The sequence below is a fragment of the Sus scrofa genome, chromosome 1 (assembly GCF_054392235.1).
Source record: "Sus scrofa isolate SSC_HxYL_T2T_F1_AM1 chromosome 1, Sscrofa_HxYL_maternal_Yorkshire_Landrace_v2.0, whole genome shotgun sequence".
In the NCBI taxonomy this organism is placed as follows: Eukaryota; Metazoa; Chordata; class Mammalia; order Artiodactyla; family Suidae; genus Sus; species Sus scrofa.
In genome coordinates this window covers 274,341,169-274,366,682 of record NC_139383.1, presented here as the reverse complement: position 1 = coordinate 274,366,682, position 25,514 = coordinate 274,341,169, and the positions used below count along the sequence as shown (strand labels likewise).

Sequence of the window (25,514 nt, the reverse complement as noted above, 5' to 3'; positions counted from 1 at the left end):
AGCAAAGTGTCACTTACAAGGGAAGCCCCATAAGGCCATAAGGCTATCAGCTGATTTCTCTACAGAAACTCTACAAGCCAGGAGGGTATAGCAGGAGATATTTAAAGCACTGAAAAGAAAATAAATATGCAACCTATAATACTCTATCCAGCAAGAATATTATTTGAAATAGAAGGGGAAATTTAAAAATATCTCCAACAAAAATAAACTAAAAGAATACAGCAATAAAAAACCCATTGTAACAGAAATACTAAAAGGGCTTCCCTAAATTAAAAAAAAAAAAAAGGAAGCACTAGGGTGGAGGAAACCACAATCAGAGAGCAATCACTAAAGCCAGCATAGAGCTCTAATTATGAATATGATTAAAATAAAATAAAATTGTAAAAAAACCATCAAAATCATAAAATGTGGACAGAGAAGTAAGGGAATGAATAGATACCTTTTTTTTATGGTAATGAAGTGTTTGAACCTATAGGACTATCAGGCTAAAACACACAATACTAAGAAGAGGTTAACATACTTAAAAAACAGGGCAACCACCAATCAAAACCATATATTACATTCACAAAAAAATGAAAAGAAAAATACTCAAGCAGAAAAAAATTGGAGACCATACAACCAAAAAAAAAAAAATGGAGAATCATAGAATCAACTGGAAAATGAAATTTAAAATGGCAATAAATATATATCTATCAATTATCACCTTAAATGCCAACGGATTAAATGCTCCAATCAAAAGACACAGATTGGCTGATTGGATAAAAAAGGAAAAACGTTCAATCTGCTGTCTAGAAGAAACTCACCTTAGTTAAAAGGACACATATAGATTGAAAGTGAGGGGGTGGGAAAAGGTATTTCTTGCCAATGGACATGACAGGAAAGCAGGAGTTGCAATACTTATATCAGAAAAAATAGACTTTAAAACTAAGGCCATAAAAAGAAAGACAAAGAAGGACATTAATGCTTAATGGATCCATTCAAGAAGAGGAAATTACAATCCTCAATATATATGTCCCTAATATAGGAGCACCCAGATACCTACAACAAATACTAACAGACATAAAAGAGAAATTGATGGGAATACAATCATAGTAGGAGATTTTAACACCCCGCTTAATCAATGGACAGATCCTCTAGACAGAAAACCAATAAAAAAAAAAGAGATCAAAAAGGAAAGAATAGAAAATTAGACTAATTGACACTTTTAGGACATTACGTCCAAAAAAATCAGAATACACATTCTTCTCAAGTGCACATGGAACCTTCTCAAGAATTGACCACATATTAGGGCACAAAGCTAACCTCAACAATTTTAAGAGTATAGAAATTACTTCAAGTATCTTCTCTGACCACAATGGCATGCAACTAGAAATCAACCACAGAAAAGGAAGTGAGAAAAAACCTTCTACATGGAGACTAAACAACATGCTGCTAAAAAACCAATGGGTCAATGAGGAAATCAAGAAAGAAATTAAAAAATACCTTGAGACAAACGATAATGAGGACACAACCTCGCAAAATCTGTGGGACGCCTCAAATGTAGTGCTCAGAGGGAAATTCACAGCAATACATGCCTTCCTCAAGAAGTTCTCATATTGACAACTTAAACCACAACCTAAATGAATTAGAAAAAGAAAAACAAAAGAAAAAAAAAATAACCCTAAAGTCAGCAGAACAAAGGAAATCATAAAGATCAAAGAGGAAATCGATAAAATAGAGATTCAGAAAACAATAGAGAAAATTAATAAAACCAAGAGCTGGTTCTTTGAAAAGGTAAACAGAATTGAAAAACCTCTAGCTAGACTAAGAAGAGGAGAGAAAGAACCCAAATAAACAAACAAACAAAAAAAGAAAGAAATGAAAAAAAGAGAAATCACAAAGGATACTGAAGAAATACAAAAAAACAAGCTAGAATACTATGAAAAATTATATGCCCCCAAATTTGAAAATCTAGAAGAAATGGACAACTTTCTAGAGTCTTACATCCTGCAAAACTGAATCAAGAAGAAATCGACAAACTGAACAGGTTGATAACAAGAAATGAAATAAAATACATCATTAAAAACTCTCCCTGAAAATAGAAGTCCAACACCAGATGGCTTCACAGGTGAATTCTACCAAATATACATAGAGGAACTAGTGTCCATCCTCTTTAAACTTTTTCAAAAGTTTGAAGAAGAAGGAATATTCCCAAAGACATTCTATGAAACCACTATCACCCTAATTCCAAAACCAAAGATATCACCAAAAAGGAGATTATAGGCCAATATATTTGATGGATATAGATGCAAAAATTCTCAACAAAATCTTAGCCAACCACATCGAACAACATATCAAAAATATCATTCATGATGACCAGATAGGATTCATCCCAGATACACAGTATGGTTCAACATAGGCAAACCAACCAACAAAGGATACATACACCACATTAACAAAATAAAAGTCAAAAAACATATGATCATCTCAATAGATGAAGAAAACACATTTGATGAAGCCCAACATCCATTTATGATAAAACTCTCACCAAAGTGGGTATAGAGGGAACATTCCTTAACATAATCCAAGCCATTTATGACAAACCCACAGCAAATATAATACACAATGTTGAAAAATTAAAAGATTTCCCAGTAAAATCTCAACAAGACAAGGATGCCAACACACACCATGGCTGTTCGACATAGTATTGGAAGTCCTTGCCACAGCAAATAGACAAACAAAAGAAATAAAAGGCATCCAAATAGGAAGAGAGGAGGCAAAACTGACAGTGTATGCAGATGACATGATACTATACACAGAAAACCCTAAGGACTCAACCCAAAAACTACTTGAACTGATCAACAAATTCAGCAAAGTATCAGGATAGAAGATTAACATTGAAAAATCAGTCGCATTTCTGTATACTAACAATGAAATATTAGAAAAATAATACAGAAATACAATATCCTTTCAAATTGCACCCCAAAAATCAAATACCTGGGAATACATCTTACCAAGGATGTAAAGGACTAATATGCTGAGAACTATAAAACATTAGTCAAGGAAATTAAAGATGTAAAGAAATGGAAAGTTACTCCATGTACCTGGATTGGAAAAACTAATACTGTAAAAATGGCCATACTACACAAAGCAATCTACGGATTCAATGCAATCCCTATCAAATTACTCATGACATTTTTCACAATACAAACAATAAAAAATTATATGGATCACAAATAAAAAAACAGAATTGCCATAGCAATCCTGCGAAGCAAAAACCAAGCAGGGAACATCGCTCTTCCAGACTTCAAAGAGTATTACAAAGCCACTGTCTTCAAGACTGTGAAGTACTGGTACCCACACAGACAGAGGGACCAATGGAACAGAATAGAGAAGACAACAGTAAACCCAGACACCTATGGTAGATTAATATTTGACAAAGGAGGCAATAACATAAAATGGACAAAAGACAGTCTTTATAGCAAGAATTGCTGGGAAACCTGGACAGCTACATGCATATATATGAAACTAGAACACACCCTCATGCCATGCACACAAATAAACTCCAAATGGCTGAAAGACTTAAATATAAGACAAGACACCATCAAACTCCTAGAAGAGACCATAGGCAAAACATTCTCTGACATCAACCTTATGAATATTTTCTCAGGTCAGTCTCCCAAAGCAATAGAAATAAAAGCAAAAATAAACTAATGGGACCTCAACAAACTGGGAAGCTTTTGCACAGTAAAGGATACCAAAAAGAGAAACAAAACTTACAGAATGGGAGAAAATAATTTAAAATGATGCAACTGACAAGCGCTTAATCTTTAGAGTATACAAGCATCTTATCCAACTCAACAGCAGAAAAAAAAACCAACAACCCGATTGAAAAATGTGCAAAGGACCTGAATAGACATTTCTCCAAGGAAGACATACAGATGGCCAACAAGCACATGAAAAAATGCTCAACATCCCTGATTATTAGAGAAATGCAAACCAAAACTACCATGAGATACCCCCTCACACCAGTAGGAAATAAATGAGATTTGAGGCTAGAAGCCATGGCAAAAGAGAAAGGCCTCCTCACTATAAATGCAATGGGGTGCTGTTCAATGAACAAGAAAAGGCTCCTTGTCATAGGAGAGCATTAATTTGTAGCAGTTGACAATTTCCTTAGTGTAATTTGGCCCATCGTGGTTGATTTCAATCCACCAGCATGGTGTCATTGACTGTGGAGTTGAAAAGAGATGTTCTCAATCAGCTTGAAGCCAACGCAAGCCAATTTCAGCACATTTTACAGAGAAGAATCAGTCCACAGGTAGCAGAACATGATGCTAAATCAGTATGTTCTCAGTAACAATGTATATGCAGGAGTTCCTGTCGTGGCTCAGTGGTTAACAAATCCGACTAGGAACCATGAGGTTGCAGTTTCAATGCCTGACCTTGCTCAGTGGGCTAAGGATCCAGCATTGCCTTGAGCTGTGGTGTAGGTCACAGATGTGTCTCGGATCCTTCACTGCTGTGGCTCTGGCATAGGCGGGTGGCTACAGCTGTGATTTGACCCCTAGCTTGGGAGCCTCCATATGCTGCAGGAGCAGCCCAAGAAATGGCAAAAAGACCAAAAAAAAAAAAAAACCCAAAAAATATATATAAGCAAAAACTGACATATCTAAATGAGAAGACAAAACCATAATTGTAATTATGTCACATATTTTGTATAGGGTTTTTCACTTTTTGATAAGAGATGATGAAGAAGAAAAAATTAAAGATCAAGAATATTTCAGAATTCAAGTAACAAATCAGGCCTGATTGACATATTGACTATATATGATGGCTGAATGCATTTCATTTAAAATTACAGAGTTGCCAAATTTGTGATAATTTTAGTAGTTAATCTCACTGTGCTCATTAGTGCACTAGAGGATTTAGTGACTGTCACTTCAAGAAGTTAGCCCTATTGACAAATATCTCTAAGACCTGTTTTATAATTCTGTTCCTGAGGCTGTAGTTGAAGGGGTTCAGAATGGGCATGACTACTGAATACATGATGGAAGTCCTTGGAGTCCCATGATGAGGAGAAAAAACAAACACTAGCAAGTGTCCCATTGTAAAATGACACCACAAAAAGATGGAAGCTACAGGTGGAACAATCTTAAAAGAGTTTCTTGGTGGAAGAGAAACTCAGAAATGTGGTCCCTATATGAATATATAAGCTCAAGATACTACTCAAAGGTAGGATGAAAAGGGTTCCTCCCATGGGAAAGACAATCAGCTCATTGAGGGAGGTGTATGAACAGCTCAAATTCAGGACGTCAGTGAGGTCATAGAAAAAGTGGAAGATGGTACTGTCAGCACAGAAAGACAGTTGGACCAAGAAGAGGGTGTGCAACAGGGCATGGATACAACTGAGGAACCAGGACCCAGCTGCTAAGGAGACACACAGTTCCTGCCTCATGATGGTGCTGTAGTGGAGAGGCTGACAAATGGCCACAAACCCATCATAAGCCATCACTGTGAGAAGGAAATTGTCAAGGTTCCAACAATACATCAACCACTCACATTAAGCAAGACTTTTGAAATTAAACACAGGGACATTTATTCTTCATTCAATAAATAGTTATTGAACCATTGCTTTGTCCCCTATTGATTAGAAATATGTCAACAAGAACTAAGAAGTCTCTGTGTTCAAGTTTATATTTTTACCTCAAGCTAGGCTCAAACCTCTGTAATTTTCTAAGATGAAAATGGGAAAAGAGCACAAAGTATGCTTCATCTCTTAAAAAGGACATGAAACTCCTTACATTTGAAGAGAATTATTGAATCTATGCCATGGGCCTTCAGTGTAGTTTGCTGTACCCTACCTGTTTTGAGTCACTTTATATCCCCTATTATCAAAAATGTTCAATCCAGGCTTCCAAGACAATGTCAATAGTTTGAGGCATGGTCCAAAATGTTTTACACACACTTTCTTCTTTTTTTGCTGTTTGTCCTTTTAGGGCCTCACCTACAGCATATGGAGGTTCCAAGGCTAGGGATCTAATTGGAGCTGTTGCTGCTGGCTATGACAAAGCCACAGCAATACCAGATCTGAGCCACATCTGTGACCTACACCATAGCTCATGGCAATGCCAGATCCTTAACCCACTGATTGAGGCCAGGGATTGAAACTACAACCTCATGGTTCCTAGTCAGATTCATTTCCACTGCACCACAATAGGAACTCCAACATGCACTTTCAAATTAAATTTCTGTAGCATAAACAAATATTCTTATGCACATTTTAACCATAGGAAAACAAAACTATACATTATTTCAATGTGCCAAGATACACACAATTAAGTGCAACATGTGGAATCACAACATAACAAACTATCAAATGTAGTTTATTAACTTGATATGCATTGAAAAGATAAGCACTTTGGAGTTTTCTAAAAGTAAACAATACAATCAGAACTGAATGTTTGTAGCTTTAGAAGCCAAGAAGCCAAGACATGGAAGCAATATTAGTGTCCTTCAACAGATAAATGATAAAGAAGAAGTGGTACATGTATTTAATAGAATAGTACTCAGCCATATAAAGAATGCAATAATGCCTTTTGTAGCAAAATGGATGGAGCTAGAGATTATCATAGTAAATGAAGTAAACCAGACAGAAAAAAAACATATATCATATGATATTGCTTAAGTGTGGTATCTAAAAAAAAAAAAAACATCCAGATGAACTTATACACAAAACAGAAATAGACACACAGATATAGAAAACAAGCTTACAGTTACCAAAATGGGAAATGGGGGAGGTACAACTCAGGAGTTTGGGGTTAACATATACACACTTCTATACATAAAATAGATAACTAATGCATACCAATTTATAGAATGTGGAAATATACTCAATATTTTGTAATAACATATAAGGGGAAAAAACTGAAAAAATATATATAGTATATAACATATTTAAATATGAAATTACTTTGCTCTACACCTAAAATTAACACAACATTGTTGGTCAACTATACTTCAAATTAATTATGTAATTAAGTAAATATTTGAAAACCAAGGCCCAATAAATGATCATAAGAAGACTTAAATATATATATATATATATATATATATACACACATATATACATACACACACTTTAAAAAGTTGTAAAAAACCAAACATAATAATAATATAACACATTGAAATAAAAAAATTTAAACAAACTTACATACATAGACAAAAGTATACACAAAAGAGTTTGATGACATGAAGATGAAAATTTGTGTAGGGTGGGTAATGACATATTTAGGGCTAAGGAGGAATAAAGGGACAAGTGATATGACCTAAATGAAAGACATTGATCCAAAAAAAAAAATGACCATTGGACATTGATGATAAGTGCTAGAGACACGGGTGCTCAAATCAAAATTTCTAAAGCAACGGCAGTATATTAAATAAGAATATGATTAGGTGATTATCACTTGGCAAAAATGTTTCTATTTCTGAAAAGATTCCCCAGAGCAAAGGTCATGTCTCTGTTTCTCAGGCTGTAGATGAAAGGGTTCAGCATAGGTGTGACCACTGTGTACATCATAGAAGTTATGATGTCTTTGTCATGGGACTGGCCTGATGAGGAGGAAAAGTAAACTGCTGCACTTGTCCCATAGAACAGAGACACCAGAAAGAGGTGGGAGCCACAAGTGGACAAGGCTTTGCAGAACCTTTTAGTAGAGGGGACCCTCAGGATGGAGAGCCCTATGCGACCATAAGAGACCAGGATGCCACTCAAGGGAAAAATAAGAACCACAGACCCTACAGTGAATATAGTCAACTCATTGAGAGAGGTATCTGAGCAGGACAGTTTAAGCAGGGCAGCAAGGTCACAGAAGAAGTGGGAGATGATGTTGTCAGCACAGAAGGATAGTCGAGCCAGGAGGAGGGTGTGGGTCAGGGCATAGGCACAGGAGAGGAGCCAGGATCCAGCCAAAAGACACAGACACAGCTCCTCCCTCATTATGATGGTATAGTGTAGAGGATAACAAATGGCCACATACCTGTCATAGGCCATCACTGTAAGAAGAAGGTTATCAATGCAAACAAAAAATAAGAAAAAATATGTCTGTGTTATACAGCCTGCATAGGGAATAGATTGATCCTGAGTCTGCATGTTTGTCAGCATCTTAGGGACAGTGACAGATGAAAAGGAGAGGTCTGTGAGGGCCAGGTGGCTGAGGAAGAAGTACATGGGGGTGTGGAGGCGAGGGTCCAGCCTGATGAGCAGGATGATGAGCAGGTTCCCCAGCACCGTGGTCAGGTACATGCCCAGGAACAGGGCAAAGAACACACACTGCTGCTCTGGCTGCACGGGGAGCCCCAGGAGGAGGAACTTGGACACACTGCTCTGGTTCTCCCTCCTCATGCTCGTCTCCTGTCTGCTGGGGAAGCAGGTAAGTGGGAAATGTCAGAGACATTGAAGTAACAATTGTGGCCACCACATTAGGTCTCTCAACTTCTCATGAAGAAAAATATAAATGAATTTCTTTTATCACCTAGTGTTGCAAAACTAGTGACATACCCCAACTTTAACCATGATTCCTGTTGATGAAAACCAGGAAATTCATTTTTTTCTTTTTAATCAACCACGTTTCTGATACTAAGCTTCAAATTGGACATAGAAGGATAAATACGACATACAGCACCTCTTCTCTCATGAGACTATCCCTCAAAGAAACACCTGACCAATGACTAATTAAGGTGGGAACCTGAAGCAAGATTCCCTGTGTTATGATTTTGGTCCCCCCACTCTCTTCCTCTAGGACTTGGGATACTAAATTGCTCTTGGCCTCAGGTTGTCCCTCTAAAACATGAAGATACAAATATCACACCTTCTTAGAGGTTAAAAAAATGATTCTAATTAATTAGGAATTAATACCTAAGAACATTTTCCTGCATAAAATAAATTTCAGAAACTGCATATATAGTTTTTATGAGAGTATCTGTATACCCCCAAAAAATATCAAGTTCAGGAATTTAATAAAAAAGTATTATGAGGTGGTCACCTTTAAGGACCAAGAAGCTGACCTAACTTTTATGTTAACTTACCTGAGCTCTCACACTCTCCAGGTGAATTTCTGAGCTGATATCCTATCACTGAGGTAATTTCCCAAATGGAACATTTTATAATGCATGTTTATCTACTTGCCAAGAAATAAACCTTACTTCAGTGCATGGATCTCCATGCATCTCCATCTACATCTGATCCTTCATGATGGCTCAGATTTGGATAGTCATCATTAGGAAGATACCTGATATCTGAGATAGGGTCTGAGAGCTGGGACATCCTGAAGGACTGGGGTGTCTCTTAGAAGTCAGTGACCTGAATGACCAGCACTATTTCCAAATATAGATCTTCACACTGAAAATAACTGACAGTTAATGAACACAATGTAGACAAAAATATTTTTCCATCATTTTATCACTGAACTTTTCAAGAGTCCTATGAGGGAGATGCTATTAAAATTCACCATTGGGAGTTCTCACTGTAGCTCAGTGGGTTAAGAACCCAACTTGAATCCATGAGGATACTGGTTTGAACAATGGCCTCGCTCAGTGGGCTAAGGATACAGCATTGCCATGAGCTTCAGTGTAGGTTGTAGAGAGGGCTAAGATCTGGCATGGCTGTGGCTGTGGTAGACCAGCAGCTGAAGCTCTTATTCAACCCCTAGCCTGGGAACTGCCATATGCTACAGGGCAGCCTTAAAAAAAATTAAAAATACAAAACTACACTATCAACATACTCAGAAGGAGTAGGAAATGAGCATGATCATAGAGTTAGTTACGGTTCCAGTCACATTTCTCTCCAATGCTTTTAAATATATATTGGAAATTTTGATCCTATGACTCTACTGTTCCTCCTTCTTTAGTTAGACAAAGAGGCAAGAACTTAAGAAGAGGTATTTTGGGATTTGAAGGAGTGCTCCTGCGCAAATAACTGTCCACAGTCATAATCCTACAGCCCTTTAATTTGCCGAGGGCTTTCATGTGGCTTCAAGATTTTTCAAACCATCACTGTTTATTTCTGCCTGGGAAGAAGAGAACAGTGTTTTTTTCCCTGTATTTTACCAACTTGAGTAGTGAAATCACTTAAACAAGCTCATGAGGTTATTGCATGTTAGAACCTGATCTCAAATATTGATTTTTCTGGTCATTTTTCACTGCAGACAATCTACCCATTTCTTTTTATGGGGGGTAGAGAGGCTAAAGTGAAATGTTAAAATGAAAAGGTAAATGTTAAAATATGCCTGGGAGAGTAAACTGACATTAACACTGTGTAAGAATCTGTCAGCAGAGGCTTGCTCCAGACCAGGGAGTTGCTCAGGATTATTAACTGACTCAGTTCATGGGGCACAAGGAGGGAACAGGCACTTGATCCTCCTGCCAAGCACAGGCCTCTCAGTGAAAACTGCAGGGTTTGACTTAGCCCAGGAAATCATGAATCTCCTGAAGGAGAACCAGAGTTACTAATGACACCCAGGATCGGCAATGTGCAAAGAAGTGGCTGAGAAATTGCTCAATAGTGAAGAGGAGACGGTGTGTGACCTAGGGGTGGCACATTGAGACAGAGCCTATGGATGGGCTTGCTTTTCCTGTCTTCATACAAAAAAGTGTCCCCTGCAAAATAGGATATTGAGAGTCAGGGGGTAAGTTCCAAGACCAGCTCAGCAGGTGAGGGCTGAAGAACTGGTGCTGTGAATCTTAAGGAAAAAATTAACATAAAACAAGACACAGAGACATTTATCTTAATCAAAATGGGAACAGGGTGACTCAAGGTCTCAGGGACCAAAAGCCCTGCCTCAAAAAACCACACTGCTTTTATTGTGCCCTTTAGGATTACATCAAGTTAGGAGGGGGTTGTAGGTGCAGGATATAGATTTTATAAATTATTTTAACAGTCACATAGCTGGTAGCTGATTAAGAGGCTAAGAAATATTGTAGAAACATGTCTTGCGACAGGTTGGGTCTCCATGAGGCTATAATTTGATAAGTATTTATGATGTACCTAGCTTCTAAAGCACCTTACAGATAAGATCTGCCAGCAATTAGCATGATCCCACATAAGAGCACTGGATGCTGAGAATCACCGTGGGGAAACCCAAGGCCACCAAGCTATTAAGTGGGGAAATGATAAAGATCTGAGTGTCAAAGTACGTGATTCCAGATGTGAGTCTTTCATTTCTAAATGGATTGAATGAAATTGAAGCAGAGCATCAAAAATATTGGGCTTCCAGGGGCCCTGCTGGAGGAGGCAAATCACAGGCCAATAGCTCTGTAAATTGTTTCCTATGCTCTAACTCTGTAATTTTCATCTCAGGCAGGCACAGAGTTAAAAAAAAAACATGTGAGAATATCACACATTCACACACAAACACGGATATTAACCTCCTCCATGTGAAGGAGGTCAAGGTGTGGGTTTGTTACAAAAAGAACTCAGACAATATCACAGACACACACTTACCAAATGGAGATTTATAGATTCCTCTGGCTTATATTCTCACTAATAAATACAGTCAGGGTGTGAGTCAGCTTCACACAAGTCTATGGAAAGCTCACAAGCAAAATACACATGCATCACACAGCTACACACACATAACTGTCACGCATCCTAGACCAGAGGAGTTATCGTCACAAGAAATCATTCATATTTGAATCATAAGCAGTGCACAAGGTCTTACAACATCATGCAAGCAGCAGATGCAAGAAAAATAAGCACACACTGAGGAAATGCCCAGACTTCTCTGACCTCTGTATATCCTAGTGTGTGTCATTCAGTGTGTTTGTCAGTTACACATACACACATAGACTTGAACACCACAACATACAAATACACATAACTTCTCTGATGGTCACACACACACTTACACACAGACACACATTCAGGACTGGGGAAGTTTCTGGGCTCCTTCTGAGCTATACCTGTGCTCTGGTTCAAATACCTTCTCCTACATTCTGTTATGTGAATCCTCACTTTCTGTCCAGAAGACCCAGGATCTAAAGAAAAAGAGCAAACCTTTGTGGCTGGAAGACCTTCACAGCCCCCCATGTCAGTTCTCCAGCTTCAAAATGATGCACAAGGAGATCTCCTTTTATTCATCCTAAAGATACCCCATAAGGAATCCACCTCAGTCCCCAACTAGAGAAGCAGTCCATTGAGGAAACTCCCCAACTCCCTCCTGGCCCCTTGGGAAGGAGGATGATTAGGGTCCTCAGTGGCTGAGCTGTACCTCATTTTACAGGAGAAAGTGTCCCTCATATCAGTGGTATCTTGGGTTTCTGGTCAAGTCTCTAATGAGAAGCATGAGTTCCCCCACTGCTCATGGCCTCTGTGTCATGAGCACAGCTTCTCCCAACAGCAGTGAATGGCACAGGCAGTCGAAGGGCTTCTGCCCCCAACACTGACACAGCCATTCATTAGAACATAAAGCACCTTAAAAGGTTCATGTCTTCCCACTGCCCTGGAAGGTTTTTGTAGGCCATTGTCTTTGCCTTGTGCAAGAGAAGGGGGATTGAATATAAAACTCTGGATAAAAGACTCTGGGTTCCTTCCCTGATAAGAAATCATCTTGAGCAATTTTTCCAAGGCCAATACACATTTCTAGAAAGTGGAAACCATAATCATAGTCTTTGTGTGAGTTTGAAGAATGATCACATGAGCATGTAATTTAAGCTTAGTAAATGTTAAGTTTTATTGTCAATGTCTTTGTATCACTAGAGATCAGCTATGGCTCCCAACAGGCAATTGTGTTTGGTAACTGTTGAATGAATTCATCTGTTCATTCATTTCCTCATTCTCTTAAATACTCATTAAGGTTCCCACAAATATAATATTGATATATTCTCTAGAGGCATAAGAGAGTAACAGATAATAATATAATCATAAAGCCCTATCTTATAACACACATCCAAATAGGAGGTGATGCAAAAAAAATTTAAAGCAAAATGTGTGGCAAGTAAATGGTGACAAGTGCTGCAGACTGATGAGAATCATGCATGGAGCTGGGAGACTCAAGAAGTTAAAAAAATATCCCAGTGTTACAGGATTCTTTTCCAAAGGAACACAGGCAACACTCAATCAAGTGGTTCCTGGTCTGTAAATTGGTTTACACAATTACACTCCTATTACACTGGCTAAATTTGGAAAGAATGCTGCTCTCAGTGTCATTGAAGATATGATGGAACTGGAACACTCATACACTGCTCATGGGAATACAAAACAGTTTGAACATTTTTTTAAAAAGTTAAACATATACTTAGAATGTTACCAGGTAAAATAATGTATATAGTTATACATAGATTTATACAAAAATGTTCATAAGAGCTTTATTTAATAGCCAAAAGCTAGGAATACCACAGATGTTCATTCACAGACTTACTGTTAGTAAGTGAACTGATGTACAATATAGCACAGGAAACTATACTCAATATTTTGTAACAACCTATCAGGGAAAAATATATGAGTATATTTATAACTGAATCACACTGTACGCTGGAAACTAACATTACATTGTAAATTAACTATATTTCAATAAACAATAAATTCTAATGAAACACAAATAGAAATTTTTAAGAATTAAAATTTTTAAATAATAAAAAAATTAAAATTTTTAAATGTGAGTGGATGCAATAGCTGTTTTATATCCTTACTATGGAATACTACTCATCTTTAAAAAAATGAACTATTGATAAATAGTACAACATGAATTACTCTCAAAATACTTATGCACAGTGAAAGAAGGCAGCCAGAAAAGAATACACACTGTACGGTTCCACTGAAATAAGCTTCTAGGAGATGCAAACTAATACATGTGACAGAAACAGAATAGTGTTCTACTGAAGACAGATGGGAGGAGTGATAGGAGGAGCAAAGAGAGGGCAGGATCATCAGGGAAGGAGCAAATAGAGGGCAGGATCACCAGGGAAACCCCTGATCTTGATGTCTTGTGGTGGTAATTTCATGGGTATGTACATTTGCCAAAATTATTCAAATTATATACTTAATTTTTTTACCTTTTTAAAAATTAAAGTTGATTTACAATGTTGTGACCATTTCTGCAGTAAAGCAAAGAGTCCCAGTCCTATACATATATATTCTCTTTCTTATATCCTCCTTCATCTTGGGCCATCCCAAGAGACTGGATATAGTTCAAGGGGCTATGCAGAAGGATCTCTCTGTTTATCCATTCTAAATGTAAAAGTTTGCATCTAATAACCCCAAACTCCCCATCTGTCCTACTCCTCCCTCCTCTCCCTTGGCAAGCACAGGTCTGTTCTGTATGTCTATGAATCTGCTTCTATTTTGTACATAGGTTCATTTGTGCCATATTTTAGATTCCACATGTAAGTGACATCATATGATGTTTTGTCTTTCTGTCATTCTTCACTTATTATAAGACTATCTACTTGCATCAGATTGCTGCAAATGGCACTACTGCATTCTTTTCTACGGCAGACTAGTATTCCATTCTCTGTATGTACCATATCTTCTGTATCCATTCATTGCTTAATGGACATCTAGATTATTTTCTAGTTTTGCCTATTGTGAACTGTGCTGCTATGAAGATAATGGTTCATGGATCTCTTTGTATTGTAGTTTCACCTAGATATATTCCAAGGAGTGGGATGGCTAGATCATATGGTAGTCCTATATTCAGTTTTCTGAGTCAAATGGTATACTTTAGGTATATGAAGTTTATTGTATGTCATTTATACCTCAACAAATCTGGGTGACTTTAAGGAAACCATAACAAAATTAAGTATGACCATGTTATTCCTCCATGAAATCCCTTCCAGTAGGTTCCCAAATCAGACTTAGAACCAAAAACTCAATCATGATGGTTAATTTTATATGCCAACTTGGCTAGGAAACAGTTCACAGATATTTGGTAGAACATAACTCTAGATGTTTCCATGAAGGTATCTTTGTGGATGACATTAACATTGTAATCCAAAGACTGAATAAAGCTAAAACTGTCCTCCGTATTGAGGGTGGGCCTATTCAATCACCTAAGGACACTAGGAAAAAGAATGACCTCCCACAGAGAAGAAACACTTCTGTCAGCAGCCTGCCTTCAGATGCAAACTGAAACTTTTCCTTGGGTTTCTGGCCTGCCAACATACCCTACTGACTTTACACTTGCTAGCTTCCACAATAATAATAGTCAATTTCCTTTCTTCCTTCCTTCCTTCCTTCTTTCCTTCCTTCCTTCTTTCCTTCCTTCCTCTTTTCTTTCTTTCTTTCTTTCTTTCTTTCTTTCTTTCTTTCTTTCTTTCTTTCTTTCTTTTCTCTCTCTCTCTCTCCCTCCCTTCCTTCCTTCCTTTCTTTTTTTTTTTTTTGCTTTTTAAGGCCACACACATATCCTATGGAAATTCACATTTAGCTGCAGCTGCTGGCCTATGAATCAGCCACAGCAATGTGGGATCTGAGTTAAAACTTTGTCCTACACTGCACCTCACAGCAATACCAGATCCCTGACACTCTGAGCAAGACCAGGGATTGAACCCACATCCTCATGGATACAAGTCAGATTCATTTCCACTGAGCCAAACATGAATTCAAAGCCAAGTCTTTAAAGTAAATTTCTTTCTTTTTTCTTCCATGATATACATAAGTTCTTAGGCCAGGGATTAGATCAGATCCTTATTTGCAACCTATGCCACATCTGTGGCAACTGGATACTTTAACCCTCAGAAGAGATGCCACCAATCCCATAATGCCATAATAGGAACTCCATAAATCTATCTCCCTTATACACACAGAAACACCCTCTTTGCTATCCTTCTCTGGAAAATCTTGACTAATACACCTACTGTAACCTTAAGTGTCCTATGTCTCTGGTCCTCTGATATCTCTGAACTAATCACCAACTATCCCTCCTGACTTAATCCTGTCCAGGAACAGAGGCTCCATTAATGTCCCTGGGATAGGCCAGGCACCATCTCACCTCAGAGTATTTCCAGGTGCTGATCTCCATGCTTTTGCCCAGGCCACCCCATGGATCACTTCCCTGTCCCTTCAATACATCTTTGGATGCTACCTTCCCAATGAGCTCTACCTAGAACACATGGTGTGAAATTGTGAACCCCACCCCAGCACACTTGCTCCCCCACCATTCTTTTGACTTTACTTTTTTAGGACTACACACATTGGCATAGAGAAATTCCCAGGCTAGGGGTGGAATATGAGCTGTAGCTTTCTGCCTACACCATAGCCACAGCAAGGTGGGATCTGAGCCACAACTGAGATGTATACTGAAGATCACAGTAATGCTGGATCCTTAACCCACTAAGCAAGGTCAGGGATCAAATCCTTGCCCTCATGGAAGTTAGTCAGCTTTGTTACAGCTGAGCCATGACAGGAACTCCTTGCTCCTCCCTTTTTATGACTTCTTTATTCATAGAAAATTTTACCTACTGAAAACTTAGAATTTATTTATTTCAGACATAGAAACACATCTTCCATAGTACCTTTATCCCAGTAAGAAACAATTACAATTAAAAATAAATAAATTTTATGGTGTGTTAGAAGGTTAAAACCTTCTATGGAAAAAAAAAAAAGAGCATGATGAGCTGGCTTAGGAGTGCTTGAATGTAAACTCTACAAGGGAATACATTTTGATTTAACTTGTACTCTCAGAATGTAGAACACTGCCTGGCACATAGTAGTCATGCAGAAATTATAGATTCAGGCATTTAGTGCTTTTTCATATTGGAAGTGAGATCTCTTCCAACAGGACTGAGACCCAAGAGACTACACCCCCCAAGCTTCTGGTTAGAGAAGAAGACAAGGGAGTTAATGTCCTAATTTCTCCCCTTCCTCTTGAGATGGATCCAGTGCAAGCACCAAAGTTGCTGAACTACAGGAGTCCCAGAAGATGTCTCTAATATCAGTGACATATCAGTCTTCCTTCTGCCTGCCTACAAGGAGAAGAAGGGCCCATGAACATCCATGAATTTGAAGAATATACAATGGAATCTGCCACTCCATCCACAGCAGAAAGGACCAAACAGAGTAGGGCCAGCCCTTAAGATCCCACACCACTGACCCTGAAGTGTGTTGGAGCTCACATTCCATCACCATCATTTATTCCATCCAGGTGAAACCATAAAGGACCTACAAAATTCAAAGCTATCTTGAGAAAAATGGACAGAACTGTATCACACTGCCTGATTTCAAACTGTACTTCAAACAATTAGAAATTAACACAGTATGGTACTGACATAAAAAAGACATATAAAAAATGGAAAAGGATCGGCTGTCTCGTCTTTAGTCAGTCTGTTTCTATAAATGGTATTTTACTAGAACAAATACATATTTAGTCATTTATAAAATAATGTAACAGAATATGAAGCCCAGAAATAAACCCAAACATGTATGTTCAATTGATCTTTGACAAGGGAACCAAAAACACACAATGGGGAAATTTTAGTCTCTTCTATAAATGGTGCAGGGAAACTGGATATCCACACACAAAACCGTGAAAGTGAACCCCCAACAGTAAAAACAACTGCCTGTGCCATCCCATCCTGGGAACTAAAAATGTTTTCCACCTTTGTTGGCAAAAACTTGGCCATAGGGAGCTATTTAAGTGCATCTCACAATTCACAACCATGTTCAAACAACATGGATTGATCTAGAATGTATAATGCTCTGTGAAATAAGACAAAGAGACAATGATAAATATCAAATCAAAACAACAAATCAACAAAACAGAATGAAAACAGATTCATAAATACAGAGCAGCAACTGGTGGTTGCCAGAAGGTCCAGTGTATGGGGAGAGGGATGAAATGGGTGATGTGGATGAAGAGGAACAAACCTCCAGTTATAAAATAACCATGGGGATTTAATATACAGCACAAAAAAATAGGATCCATAAAACTGTCAAAACTTTTGGGGACAGATAGTGGCTAGATTAATAATTGTGGTGATCATTTCATAATGTATGAAAATGTCAAATCACCATGTAATACAGCTGAAGCTAAGGTAATATTGTTCATGAACTATATTTCACCCAGCCCCTGGACAGGAACTTGAACTCTGGACTCTCAGATTACAAGTCTGATGCTCTACTGACTGAGATACATAGGCCCTGCAAAATTCTTCAATAAAAAATGTAAGTAAAGCTGTTTGGTGCTAGAATGCTGAACATTTTAATAAATATCTGGGTTCTAGGCTAAGGGCTTTACCCATGCTTCCTAGTTAATACCACACATCAGCCGTACATTCCCAGATTTTTTTCAAAAATGGCAGAGCTCCATTAAGAACTTGTGTTCTTTAGAGCTACCTTAGTGGATCCTTTGGTTAAGAACCCAACTACTATCCCTGAGGATGCAGGTTCAATGCCTGGCCTCACTCATTGGGTTAAGTATCCCGCTTTGCTGCAGTTGGCAATGTAAGACACAGATGTGGTTCATATCCCTTGTTGTTGTAGCTGTGGTGTAGGCTGGCAGCTGCAGCTCTAATTCTACCCCTAGTATGGGAAATTTCATATGCCACAGGTGTGGCCCTAAAAAGAAAAATAATTTCTTTCCAATTACTAGTGATTTTGTCCTTGATCATTTGATTAATATGGTATCTTCCAGGCTCTCTACAGCAAGTAAATGTTTCAAACTTTTTAATTAACTGCCATTTGGTAGATATTTTGAAAATGTATAATCACAACACTTTTCTTAATACAGTTTCACTCTCTATAGCTAACATACATTGATGACTCCTTTTGAAAAAAACAATTGCAAATGTGGTGGCCAAATGGTGTTTTTCTAATTTGATTATTTCCTCTATGTTTATTAGCTCAATTCTCCTATAGGAAGGGACTTCCCCTTACTCTACATTCATTTATTCATTGATTTATTTATATCATCATGGACTCATGAATTCTTATTTATTATCTGAGTTGTAACCCATTACAGGTGTTATTCATTTTGTAGCTCTAATTGTTCCAGATTTGGCCAGTGGGAGCCCCATCAAGCTGTGTCCCCATGATTATAGAACACTTTTAATTTTCAAGCTCAGCAAATTTTCCCTGGTCTTGTAGTGTCCTGGCCCCAGCTCTAGAATCAGCCATTTTTTCTAAGTCACTTTGGTTCTTTGTAGAGGATATTGATATTCAAAACTCAAATCTGGCATGACATGTGTTTGTTGATTACAAGGCTTCCTAGGGATCTCAGAGAATATAGACAGGAAGTGTATATAAATGAAACACTGGATGTAGAAACTAGAAACAAGCAAACTAAAGGAATGGTTACCCATAAGAGATGGTTCAGAATGGGAGATGGGGGCCAGACAGATATTGAGAAATAATTTCAATATGTTTATACACATTGCAGCCCATGAGTTCAAGTTAGTATCTTCAAATCTAGTTTGACACCATAGAGTTTTTTCTAGCCTCTCTTTTTCCACGTACATTGCATCTTTCCCCAATTCAGGTGCCATTCTTTATCCAGGACATGTTTACTTATTTACTGAATCTTTGAATACATGTAGTTTAAGAATCATGAACCCAAACCATGGTTAATGACAGATTAACGTCAGCTCATAAAACTGGCTTACCAAAAAAATGTGCCTACAGTTCTTTCATTATTCTGAGACTAGATTTTAGACAAAACTCAGTGTTCAATAATAACTTAATTACTTTATTTTCCCCTTTAGTCAAATTATGGTATTAACTCAAAATACAGTTAGGCTCATTTTTTGTTTTATTCTATTTCATTTATTTTCCATTAACTTCCTATTTTTTGTAGATGAAAGTTAAAATATTTGAAACTATACAAACAAATATACTCATCTCCCCATTTTCTATACTATTCCCACTCCATTCCTTGTAGGTAAGCAGTCTCATTAGTTTCAAATTGATTCATGTGTTTCTTCTTCAATTGGGAATATACAAATATACATTATTTACCCTTCTTTTTCACATAGGAAGTAGCATATTATAGATGCTCTTTTACACATTGCTGTTTTCCAATTAATACTATATCTTGGAATTCCCTCCATAGTGATTCATAAGTACATTTGCCATTATTTTTCATAACTACAAAGTACTCAATTGCATTGATGTACCAGAGTTTCCCTTGGAAGCCCTAGAATAAAATAGCAGTGATGAATGTACTAAATTCCACCTAATTGTATACCTCAAAGGGTTAAAATTGTAAATTTCATGTTGTGTAGGACATTATACTGCAATAAATTTTTAAGGGAAAACAAGTCATAATCTCTACATATAGTACAGAAAAGAATAATAAAATAATCATAATGTAGGGTTAATAAGTAAACTGAGGGGATAGAGAAGAGCAAAATATGAAATAAGATGTCAATTAGAAAACATATAAAATAAGATGTCTCAATTAGAAAACACAGAAAACATAAATTCAGAACAATGTTATTTTATCAGATGTTAATAGACCAAATTTCCCAGAAATACATTGACTGACAACCTACATAAAAAGAGTAAAACCTATCTTATACTGTTAACCACTAACGCTTTACAGCTATAAGCACATAAAATGTTTAAATAATGGAAAAGAAATGTCATGTAAACACCAACTAACTGATATATGCTACATCTATAGTAATAGCAAAGGAAGTAAATGAGATGTGAGGGTAGGAGCTGGTGATAAAGAGAAATCTCCTCTGACTATAACTGCAATGGTGTGCTGCTCAGTGGATGAGACAAGGCTCCTAAAAATAGGATAGCATCACTTTGTAGAACTTGACAATTTCCACAGTTCACTTACAGCCACTGTGTTTGATTTCAACCAGAATATTGTCATTGACTTTGAAGTTGAAAAGAGATGTTCACAATCAGCTTGAAGCCACTGCAAGTCAATTTCAGCAAAATTTACAGAGAAGAATTAGTCCAAAAGGAGCAGGACAAGATACTAAAACATTTTGTTCTCAATAACATATTATAAAATATATATAAGCAAAAACTGTCATATCTAAAAGGAGAAAAAGGCAAAGCCACAATCAATTATGTGACATATTTTGTATAGGATTTTTCACACATATTATAAGAGATGATGAAGAAGCAGAAAAAAATTAATGATAGAGAATATTTAACAATGTAAATCCCAAACGACCTTATTTACTTATTAATATGATATAAGAGAGCTGAATGCATATTCATTTGAAGTTATAGAGTTGGCAACCATATGCTAATTTTAGGAGATAATCTCACTGTGCTGATGACTGCAGTAAGAGTATTTAGTGATTGTCACTTCAAGAAGTTAGCCCTACTGACAAATGACTCTAAGGCCTATTTCATGTCTCTGTTCCTGGGGTTATAGATGAAGGGGTTCAGCATGGGAGTAACTGCAGCATACATGGCAGAAGAGATTATGTCTTTGTCATTGGAGTCCCATGATGAGGAGAAAAAGTAAACACTAGCAAGTGTCCCATAGTATAAAGACACCACAAAGAGATGGGAGCCACAGGTGGAAAAAACTTTAAAGAATCTTTTGGTGGAAGAGACACTCAGAACTGTGGTCCCTATACAAACATATGAGCCCATGATACTACTCAAAAGCAGGATGAAAAGGGTTCCTCCCACAGTAAAGATGACCAGCTCATTGAGGGGGGTGTCTAAACAGCTCACCTTCAGGAGGGCAGCAAGGTGACAGAAGAAGTGGGGGATGATGTTGTCAGCACAGAAGGATAGTCGAGCCAGGAGGAGGGTGTAGGTCAGGGCATCAGCACATAAGAGCAGCCAGGATCCAGCCAACAGCCATATACATAGCTTCTCCCTCATGATGCTGGCACAGTGTAGGGGGTGACAAATAGCCACATACCTGTCATAGGCCATCACTGTAAGAAGAAGTTTATCAATGCAAGCAAAAAATATGAAAAAAAATATGTCTGTGTTACACACCTTGCATAGGGAATGGATTGATCCTGAGTCTGCATGTTCATCAGCATCTGAGGGACAGTGACAGATCATAAGGAGATGTCTGTGAGGGCCAAGTGGCTGAGGGAGAAGTACATAGGGGTGTGGAGGCGAGGATCCACTCTGGTCAGCAGGATAATGAGCAGGTTTCCCAGCACCATTGTCAGGTACATGCCCAAGAACAGAGCAAAGAACTCACCTTGCAGCTCTGGCCAGATGGGGAGCCCCAGGAGGAGGACCTCAGACATGTTGCTCTGGTTCTCCCTCCTCATGCTCTTTTCCTGTCTGCTAGGGAAGCAGGTGAGTGGGAAATGTCAGAGACACTGAAGTCATGATTGTGGCCACCACACTAGCTTCTCTCACCTTCTCGTGGAAAAAAAGAATAAATGCCTGCATTTCTTTTATCACCTAGTATTGCCAAACAAATGAAACACCCTAAACACTAGACGTGTTTTCTTTCACTGGAAAAGCAGTGCAAATTTTTCCTTCTTTTCTTTTTAATCAACCATGTTTCTGACACTAAGCTATTATTTGGACATAGTAGAATAATTACAACATACAGAACCTCTTCCCTCAGGAGACTAATTCTCAAGGGTGCACCTGACTAAGGACTAAGGAAAGGTTTGAATCTGAAGTCCAATTTGCTGTGTAATGATTTTGGTCCCACCACTTTCTTGCTCTAGGACTTGGGATGCTAGGTCTCTCCTGGCCTTGTGTGGTTCCTCTAAACATGAACATAATCACACTTGTATGGAGTGGACATAAAAGATTCTAATTCATTAGGCATTAATATATAAAAACACTGTCCCACATCAAATAAACACCAAAAATTGCATAGATTATTTTGATGAGAGTATCTTTATCCCCCCAAAAAACTAGTATAATGTTTAGGAATTTCATAAAGCAGTATTATGAGGTGGTCAGCAAAAAGGAACAAGAAGCTGACCTAAAATTTATGTTAAATTATCTGAGATTTCACACTCTTAAGGTGAGTTTCTGAGCTCATATCCTATCGCTGGGGTAAATTCCCTGTGGAACTTGTCTAAATACATGTTTACCTTCTTGCCAAGAAATAAACCTTAATTCAGTTCATGTACCAATCTCATCTAAACTGGTTCCTCCAAGTTGGCTCAGATATGGTTATTCATCAGTAGGAAGCTACTTGAGATCTGAGATGGGGTCTGAGAACTGAGAGATTCTGAAAGACTGGGGTGTTTCTTAGAAGTCAGTGACCTAATTGATTAACACTATTTCCCAATATTTATCTTGACACTGATAAGTGACCATCAATGAACACAATAGCAGACAAATATATTCCTCCATGACTGCCTCATGGAAGTTTCAAAGAGTCCAAGGAGGGAAGTGCTTTTAAAATGTTACTCTCAGGAGTTCCCACTGTAACTCAGTGGGTTAACAACCCAACTAGTATCCATGAGGATACAGGTCCAATCCCAAGCCACCCTCAATGGATTAAGGATATGGCATTGCCATGAGCTGTGGTGTAGGCTCAAGACAGGGCTCAGATGTGGTGTGGCTGTGGCTGTGGTTTAGGTCAACAACTGAATTTCTGATTCAACCACTAGCCTGGGAACTGTCATATGCTCAGGTGTGACACCCCCCCAAAAAAAATTAAAAAATAAAAAAAACCTTCTATATTAACATGCTCAGAAAGAATAGGAAATGAGCATACTCAAAAGGAATAGTAACAGCTGTGGTCACATTTCTCTCCCAAGATTTTAAAAATACCTTGGAAACTTTGATCCTATGACCTAGTGTTGCTTCCTATCTTTAGTTAGACAAATAGGCAGGAACTTAAGAAATATTCCAGGATTTGAAGGAGTCCACCTGCTCATATAACTGCCCACACCCATATGCTTGCATCCTTTTAGTTTTCCAATGTCTTATATATGCCTTCAATTTCATTCAATCCATCATTATATATTTGCATCTGTGAAGCAGAGAAGACAGTCTTCTTTCCCTGCATTTTACCAACAGAAGTAGTTAAATTGCTTAAACAATCTCACAATAGATATTGCATACTGGAATCAGGTCTCAAATATTGATTTTCTAATCATCATTTTACTACAGAGAGAATCCATCCATTTTTCTTTATGGGTTGTGGAGAGGCTAAGGTGAAATGTTAAAAGTGAAAAGGTAAATGTTAAAATATGCCCAGGAGAGGAAACTGACATTAACACTAAGAATATGTCCACACATGCTTGCTCCAGACCAGGGAGTTGCTCGGGGTTCACAGGGCACAAGAGGTACCAGACACTTGACCCTTCTGCTAAGCACAATCCTCTCACCAAAAGCAGCTAGGGCAGACATAGCTCAGGATCTCTCAGGTTTCCTGCAGGAGACCAGAGGTAAAACCCAGGAGCTTCAATGTGATCAGAAGTGAACTGTCTGCAAAGAGGTGGCTGAGATATTGCTTAGTAGTGAGGAGGGGAAGACATTTGTGACCTGGGGGTGGGGTAGGGCTCTCATTTTGAGAGAGCCTATGGGTGGGGCTGATAATCCTGTCTTCATACCAAATATTGGCACCTCCACAATCAGGACATGGAGAGTCAGGGGTTTGGGCCTCCAATAGGCTAGAATTAACTAAGTACTTATGATGTACCCAGCTTCTTAAGCACCTTACATGCAAGATCTGTCAGCAATTAACATGATCCCATGTAACAGTGGTGGATGCTGAGAATCCACATGGCCAAATCCAAGGCCACCAAGCTATTAAGTGGGGAAAAGATAAAGATTTGAGTGTCAAAGTACATGATTCCAGAAATAAGCATTTCATTTAAAAGAGTTAGGCCAAAATTAAAGCAGAGTGTCAAAAACATTGGGCTTCCAGGGATCCTGCTGGAGTAGTCAAATTACAGAAAAATGGATGCCAATAGCTCTGCAAAGTCAGTTTCCTCTGGAGCTGCCTGTGTGGATTCTAATATCAGGCAGGTGGAGAGTAAAAAAAATGTGAAACTGTCAAAGACACACACGCACATACACACAGATTTACACCTTCTATGTGAGAGAAGTTAAAGGGTGGGTTTATTACATAAAAGACTAACACACCATCAAAGACATGCACTTATCAAATGGAGATTTATACATTCCTCTGGCCTATACTCTCACTAGAAAAAACAGTAAGGGTGTGAGTCAGCTACACATAAAATATGCAAAACTCAAAAACAAAATTCATATATACAACACAGCTACACACAGAGAACTTTCAAGCATCATAGACCAGAGGAGTTATCATCACAAGAAGTCATTCATATTTGAATCACAAGCAGTGCACAAGGTCTTACAACATCATGCAAGCAGCAGATGCAAGAAAAATAAGCACACACTGAGGAAATTCCCAGGCTTCTCTGACCTCTGTATATCCTAGTGTGTGTCATTCAGTGTGTTTGTCAGTTACACATACACACATAGACTTGAACACCACAATATACACACAAATACACATAACTTCTCTGATGGTCATGCACACACTTACACACAGACACACATGCATGACTGGGGAGGTTTCTGGGCTCTTTCTGAGCTATACCTGTGCTCTGGTTCAAATACCTTCTCCTACATTCTGTTATGTGAATCCTCACTTTCTGTCCAGAAG

General features: G+C 38.0%; 1 protein-coding gene, 1 long non-coding RNA gene and 1 pseudogene across 2 annotated transcripts in view; all 3 read right to left on the bottom strand.

Moving 5' to 3' along the window:
- Positions 1-25,514, bottom strand: part of LOC146407209 (uncharacterized) — a 266,633-nt gene that overhangs the window by 134,626 nt on the left and 106,493 nt on the right. The window lies entirely within an intron of this gene.
- Positions 7,442-8,383, bottom strand: LOC100738965 (olfactory receptor 1J4-like). The gene has a single exon (XM_085012529.1). It carries the CDS (start codon positions 8,381-8,383, stop codon positions 7,442-7,444), a length of 942 nt encoding a protein of 313 aa, XP_084868655.1.
- On the bottom strand, positions 21,233-22,173 carry LOC100524298 (olfactory receptor 1J4-like; annotated as a pseudogene).

What these genes read in the sequence shown, in the direction of transcription:
- LOC100738965 (XM_085012529.1), bottom strand. Translation starts at nt 8,383, where the DNA reads ATGAGGAGGGAGAACCAGAGCAGTGTGTCCAAGTTCCTCCTCCTGGGG.